This window comes from Malania oleifera, chromosome 4 (genome assembly GCF_029873635.1).
Source record: "Malania oleifera isolate guangnan ecotype guangnan chromosome 4, ASM2987363v1, whole genome shotgun sequence".
Lineage (NCBI taxonomy): Eukaryota > Viridiplantae > Streptophyta > Magnoliopsida > Santalales > Ximeniaceae > Malania > Malania oleifera.
Genome location: NC_080420.1, coordinates 88,995,232 through 89,002,388, shown reverse-complemented (window position 1 = coordinate 89,002,388; position 7,157 = coordinate 88,995,232). Strand labels below are relative to the sequence as shown.

At 36.8% G+C, this 7,157-nt stretch overlaps 1 protein-coding gene across 1 annotated transcript; it reads left to right on the top strand.

The window, feature by feature from the left end:
- Positions 1-4,472: 4,472 nt before the first annotated feature.
- Positions 4,473-6,935, top strand: LOC131153878 (uncharacterized mitochondrial protein AtMg00810-like). Its single transcript, XM_058106327.1, has 2 exons — positions 4,473-4,785; positions 6,808-6,935. Exons 1-2 carry the CDS (start codon positions 4,473-4,475, stop codon positions 6,933-6,935), a joined length of 441 nt encoding a protein of 146 aa, XP_057962310.1.
- The last annotated feature ends 222 nt before the right edge of the window (positions 6,936-7,157 follow it).

Sequence of the window (7,157 nt, the reverse complement as noted above, 5' to 3'; positions counted from 1 at the left end):
CATACAAAGACACTCGTCAACGAAACCAGCTGGTTCGTCGACGAACCCTGACTTTAGTTCCTTTTTGAATTTTCCTTTTTCTCCCATTTATCTCTCTTTCTCTCTATTATTTAATTGCTATTATTTTCCAGGTCTCTACACATTAAATCTCAGTGAAGATTAAACAAGCAACAAATAAAGCAACAATCACGAGTCTATCAGCAAGCAAATCAAAGATTGAATTTTGAATTTTGATTCTGTTTTTAAAAGTTGTAACTGATCAGATTCTTAGCCTTATTTTTAGCATTTACTTGTACAACTAGTGCTTGTAAATCCTGTATATATATTCTACACACAACTATGTAGTTTTGTGTGTGCTACAATACAATTGTTCTTCTTTGAAAACAAATACCCAGTGCATATTTACTTCTTATCATGGTATCAGAGCTCTCAAACTCCAACGAGAATTTGATCCCTACTCCTGTAATGTCTTCTGCTCCCACAAACAATCCGCTACCCACCACAGATGCTCCTTTGATTCCCTTAAACATCACAACCCAGATCAATGAAAAACTCACTGCCTCTACATTCCCTCAATGGTGTGCCCAATTTGAAGCTCTACTTATTGGCTACAATTTAATTGACTATGTTACCAGTGATAAACCATTTCCTCCCATCGAAAATTCATCTGATTTTGTCTTTCAAAATACGCATTGGGTCAAGAAGGACAAATTAATTCTAAGTGCCATTCTCGCCTCCACTTCATCCACCATAACTTCATTCTTCTCCGCTACTACCACATTGTTGGAATTGGTGTGATCCCGAGAGGGGGTGTGAATTGGGTTTTAATTTTTTTTGGCTAATTTAAACATTTACACCAATTCACCACAGTTCATATCCCATTCAGTATAGTAGCGTATATGAAAAATGATGAAGTTATACGTTTAAACATACACATGCGACATATCTCATTTAACTCAAATGTGTGCATGTAAATAATTATAGCAGTAAATAAACAAGCATACACATATGGAAATTAAGGTGCAGAAAGTAAATAAGATAAAGAGAGAGAGACACACGATATTTGTTATTGAGGTTCGGCCAAACCAGCCTACGTCCCCGCCTTGGGCATACCCCACAAGGATTCCACTAACCTTACTCACTTAAATAGGTGGAGCAGAAGCCGTTACAACCTCTCCTTACATGGCAAGGTAAACCCCAACTCAATTATAAGGTTGAGCCCAACTTGTCTCACTTACGAGATTGAGACTCCCCTAGTTCAATTTTCGTGCTGAACTGAACCAATCTCACTTATAGGGTTGAGACTCCCTAGGTCAATTCCAGGTTGAACCCAATCGATACATAAAAAAATATTTTTGTACATGATAAAATACTTCTAAATACAAAAGGAGATGCACAACGTTTAAGCTCTAAAATGTATGCACTCTCATATGATATGATTTATGCTCAGTAGAGAAAGGGTGCTTAAATAGATTTAGACCATAATAAGAAACTTTCTCCAAAAATATATTTCAATATAAATCAGGAGAACCTAGGGTTTGTTTTCAAAGAAATTTTTGCACAAAAGAATATGTATGATCTTTAGTTTGAGAAATAGTGTGCAAAAATATTAGCAAGCTAAAAATGAGTTTCTCTAAAAAAAATATTCATGAAGATGAAACAAGTGGAAAAACATCAAGCAAACTCTCTCAAAAATGATTTTCAAGAATAAATAAAAAGATGAGAGTGTGTGCTTATCAAAGCAAATAAAAGCCCAAATAAAATACTCTCTTGTAAAAATAATTTACAATAATAAATGAAAGAGAGTTTTGGAGAGTAAAAGATTTGCTCCAAGAAATAGTTTTTGCAATAAAAAATAAGTTAGGGGAACTTTGATTAACAAGAGATTAAAAATATTTAAGAGAAAATATTTACTAATTAAAGTTACTAATCTAAGTTATGAAAGGGGTATATATAGAGTTTGGGAAATTTTTGACCGTTAGGAACATGCTGGGTATTATTGAAAAGTTTAATTAATTTTTAAACCCATTTTAGCATTTAAAAATACTGCAACTCGAGATATTTGGTCGCTTGGTCCTTAGGGTCAGTTGCCCGAACACTCACAAAGAGTAAAAGTGAACTTTTAGGTTTGGTTGACTGTGGGCAACGACCGGTCGGCTAAGTCAGACGATTTTCCAAACCATCGTGGTTTCGGTCACCTGATGAATGGTTTAGTTTGCTGAACCTCACAATTTGGTCACTCGAGGTGATTTAGAACTATAAGTTTGGGCGGCCAGGGCAAGTAAAAAAAGTCAACTTTAAGGTTCAGTCAACCGTGGACAATTAGTTCAATTTCGTTCGGTTGCCTGAGGCTTAGTCAATATTTTGACTTTTTTGCGAACAAAGTGTTCAGTCAACCGAGGTGTTTATAACTGAAATGGGTCGGTCGACAGGGGCTATTAAAGTACCCCAAAAATCCAGCATCGGTCGACCGAAGTCTACCCTAAGGTATGTCTATGGCCTATCTGAGCATTAAGTCATGTCATGCAGAATGTATGCGTTTATTATAGACCAAAATATAAAAATAAATGCATATACAATTAAAAACAAATGTCTTCATCTTCTTTTTGCTCTTCAAGACTCCATGGAAAGTGCCAGAATGATGATAAGCTTGAAGTTCCTTCTGCCTTCCACTTCCCCTTATGTTTATGTTAGAATTAAAGGTCTGTTCACATACTAAATACACACATAAGAAACATATGTTTTATCAGCATCAAAACATGGATTGGACTCAAAAAGTCAACACACATCCCACCAAGCATGGCAAAAATTAAAAATGATGTATGCCAGCAAATCACGGAGCCATGCAATGTAATTGAAGGAGGAACTTACATTAATCAAGAAGGACAATCGTTCGATTCAATACTATATGCACACCATTAAGGCCTTTGGCGATGAGATTGCACTCATCGATCATCCTATTTCTGAGGATGATCTTACTCTCTACATCCTCCACGGTTTGGGACCAGAATTTCGAGAGATTGCTTCTCCTATTCGTGAAAGAGAATGCCCGATCCCTTTTGAAGAACTCCATAATCTTCTCATGAGTGATGAGGGTCATCTGTGTGGCCTTGAACCCTCCACACAGCAGCTCGTTGCCACAACTAACTTCTCCAGTAGGAGGACTTTTCCCAATTTTTCAAGTGGAAACACCAATTCTAGAGGCTTCACCAAAATTAATAAATCTGGTTAGCCCAAAACTGATGGCTATTCAGCCAACAATCGCTCTAATAGTGGCCCTCGAGACAACAGGAAGTTTAATAAACCCAATGGCCAGCGCTGTTATCAACCTAAGTGTCAACTTTGTGATCAATTGGGCCATATAGCTAAATATTGCCCAAGAATAAATCTCTCTAAGGCATCTGCAAATTGTGTTTCTACCACACTAGCTTCAGACACCAAGTGGCTCATTGACTCGGTCGCTTCTCACAATATCACTGGCAATCTTGCAAATTTATCAGTTCACTCCGAATATGATGGAACTAATGAAGTTGTCATCGGTAATGGATCAGGTTTGCATGATTCACACATAGGTTCTTTGGTATTCCATTCACCCACCTGCACTTTTCATTTAAATGATACCTTTTGTGTTCCTAGTATACGTAAAAACCCAAACAATTTCTTGTGGTCACAAAACATCCAATTCCCCCTACTATTGAACCCAGTTGTGTGAGTTATGCACTTTGTGAGCCTCACTGGAGATAAGCAATATCTGAAGAGCTCATAGCTCTAATGAGAAAGGCACATGGGATTTAGTCTTGCCACCTAAACAGTGTACTCCTATAGGTTGCAAATGGGTGTTTCGGGTGAAACGAAAAGCGGATGGGTCGATTGATCGCTTTAAGGCGAGACTTGTAGCAAAGGGTTACAATCAATGACCGGGTATGGACTACAAGGAAACTTTTAGTCTAGTTGTGAAACCAGCCACTACTAGGACTGTTTTAACAGTTGCAGTGACACAAGGGTGGTCCTTGAGACAACTTGATGTCAATAATGCATTCTTGCATAGGAAATTGATTGAGAATGTATACATGGTCCAACTTCCGGGCTTCAAAGATGAGACAAAACCTAACCATGTCTACAAGCTAAAGAAAGCGATTTATGGTCTTAAACAGGCCCCACGGGCATGGTATTCAGCTCTAAAAGAAGCAATTTTGGATTTTGGTTTCAAAAATTCCAAGGTCGACTCTTCCTTGTTCATTTACAAATCCAACTCAGTTCTTTGCTATTTTTTGGTGTATATGGATGATTTGGTTATCACAGGGAATGATGCTACCTTTGTTTCATCAATTATTACCTAACTTGGTAATCGGTTCTCTTTAAAAGATCTAGGCCAAGTTAATTTCTTCTTGGGTATGGAGGTTATCCCAACAACAAAAGGGTTCTTCCTATCCCAACACAAATACATAAGATATTTATTGACAAAGACCAATATGCAAGGCGCAAAAGATGTTACCACCTTGCTGTCCACAACCACTGCTCTTACATTACTTGGTGGAACATCATCGGTTGATAGCTTAGAATTTCGAAGTGTCATTGGTGGCCTGCAATATTTATCACTTACATGTTCGGACATTTCATTTGCTGTGAATAAGTTGTCTCAATTTATGCATAAACCTACAACAACTCACTGGAAAGCTGCAAAAAGACTGCTTCGATACTTGAAGCATACTATTTTTCATGGGATTCACATCCAGAAGAGCTCATCTCCAAATCTCACCTCCTACTCTGATGCTGATTGGGCAGGTAACTTTGATGATAAAAAATCAACTTCATCTTACATAAGCTTCCTTGGTTCTAACCCCATATCTTGGAGTTCCAAAAAACAAAAGGTCGTCGCTAGATCATCAACTGAAGCTGAATATTGAGCACTTGCAAACACTAGCTGCGAAACATTATGGCTCCTCTCTTTATTTTCTAACCTCGGCTTCCCTATTCCAACCTCCCCAAAACTGTTATGTGAAAATTTAGGAGCAACCCAATTGAGTTTTAATCCTGTCCAGCATTCACAGATAAAGCATATTCAAATTGACTTACATTTTGTTCAAGATATTGTACGAAAGGATACCCTAAATGTCCATCATGTTAATACTCAAGATCAACTTGCTATTCTCTTAACAAAACCAATATCAAGGCCATGTACAAAAATTCTCAGAAACAAGATTGGAGTAGCCGATGGCACCTCCATCTTGCGGGGGCGTATAAAGGAAGATTCAACAAATTCCGGCGAAGATCAAACAAGCAGCAAATGAAGCAACAATCACAAGTCTAATAGCAAGCAAATCAAAGATTGAATTTTGAAATTTGATTATGCTTTTAAAAGTTGTAACTGATCGGATTCATTGCCTTATTTTTAGTATTTACTTGTAGAACTAGTGCTTGTAAATCCTGTATATATTCTACATGCAACTATGTAGTTTTGTGTGTGTTACAATACAATTGTCCTTCTTTGAAAACAAATACCCAGTGCATATTTACTTCTTATCATGGACTCCCTTATGATGAACACATTATTTTGAATTAATAAATTGAGATTATTAACAATTTAATTTTGAAATAAGATTCTGAGTCATCTTTTCTAGGTGTAGTTGTAGCTTATGATTCTGAGTGACTACTTTAATTGATTTAATGGACATGGTATTATGTTATTTAGTAATTTTACTAGGTCTATATTTTAATTTTTTCCATCTATAGAAAAATGGATCCTATTGCAGTTAGCCATCAAGCTTGATATGATTGAGAATGAAAGAATAACTAAAATGTGAAATGATATGGCAGCACCTACGGTGTCATTTAGTAGTTATGTGGAGGACAAACTTTCTTATTGTAAGCTCTAGTAATCCTATTTTGATATAACATACCTTGGTGCATTGCCTTCAAACTTTTCTCATTAATAGAATTTAACTATCCAACATGTTCTGTACCCATTTAACTTTTGCCAATTTAGATTCCATAAGGACTCTAAGAGATGATATTTCTACCTCTATTGGTACTACAACATCCATTTCATATACCAAAGTGTACATAGTTTCTCCAATTAAAGTTTTGACAGGTGTTCGATAGGCACGTAATGCATTTGGCAATATCTTATGGCAATCCTTATAAGTAACTATCATCTTTTCCAAAATCTTCCTAACTTTGTCAAAATGTTATAAAGGCTCACCTCTAGTGGGGTGAATCTCCAAACCACTTCTATATAAATGGTGAACTCAAATTGTGATTTTGGAATAGTGTTAAGATATGGATCAAAATTATACCAACAGAGTCGCTATTTATCTACTTTATTCTAGGTGAGGTTAGAATACCTAATGTTAGAGATGTGGCTCATAATGAGTGGAACGTGTGTTCGAGGAAAGTATGGTGAAGCAAAGAACAAGGGAGCTAGTAGCGGGAAGAAACCATCAATTGTTTGGTTGATGGTATGAGTGACGGTTTGGTCTTGAGAGATAACTGTCGACGGATTCGTTCGGCGCTGATCATAGATTTTTGAATTAGGAGATCGGTAGATTAGGGGATTTGGAGGTTTTTACTCTTGGATTTGCTTCAAAAGTGTTTTAGATGTATTCTAAGTCTTCTATGCACATAGGGTTGATATATAAACTATATTTGTATCCCTTGATGTAAGCTTTGACGATTTGATAGAGAAAATTAGTCATTTACTCCCATGGACATAGGCATATTATCAAACCACGTAAATTCTTGTTTTGTGTGTTTTATTGCTTTGTTAATTACGTTTGTGTGATTGTGTTTCCGTATATTCATTGTTAGTTGCTTGCATTGCAAGTTCCGATTTGATTAGTGGTTTTGATTGTGCATTGGCATTGAACCACTCTGCACAACAAATTGGTATCAAAGCTACTGGTTGCAATGACTGGGATTTCTTTGGCGAAGTTTGATATTGGTAAGTTTGATGGAATGGAAAACTTCGTACTTCGGAAAAGGAGGGTTAAGGACGTGTTGGTGCAATAAGGTATGGTGAAGGCACTATATGGGAGGAAGACGGAAGACATGGACATTCGACATGAGTTGGAAAGAGTTGGAAGCAAAGGTTGTAGCTACCATCAAGGTTTGTCTGGCCGATGATGTGATGTATCATGTCATGTATGAGGAATGGCCAA

Coding starts and splice junctions, on each gene's coding strand:
- LOC131153878 (XM_058106327.1), top strand. CDS start 4,473: ATGCAAGGCGCAAAAGATGTTACCACCTTGCTGTCCACAACCACTGCT. Junction 4,786..6,807: donor CTCTGATGCTGATTGGGCAG/GTAACTTTGATG, acceptor ATTCATTGTTAG/TTGCTTGCATTGCAAGTTCC.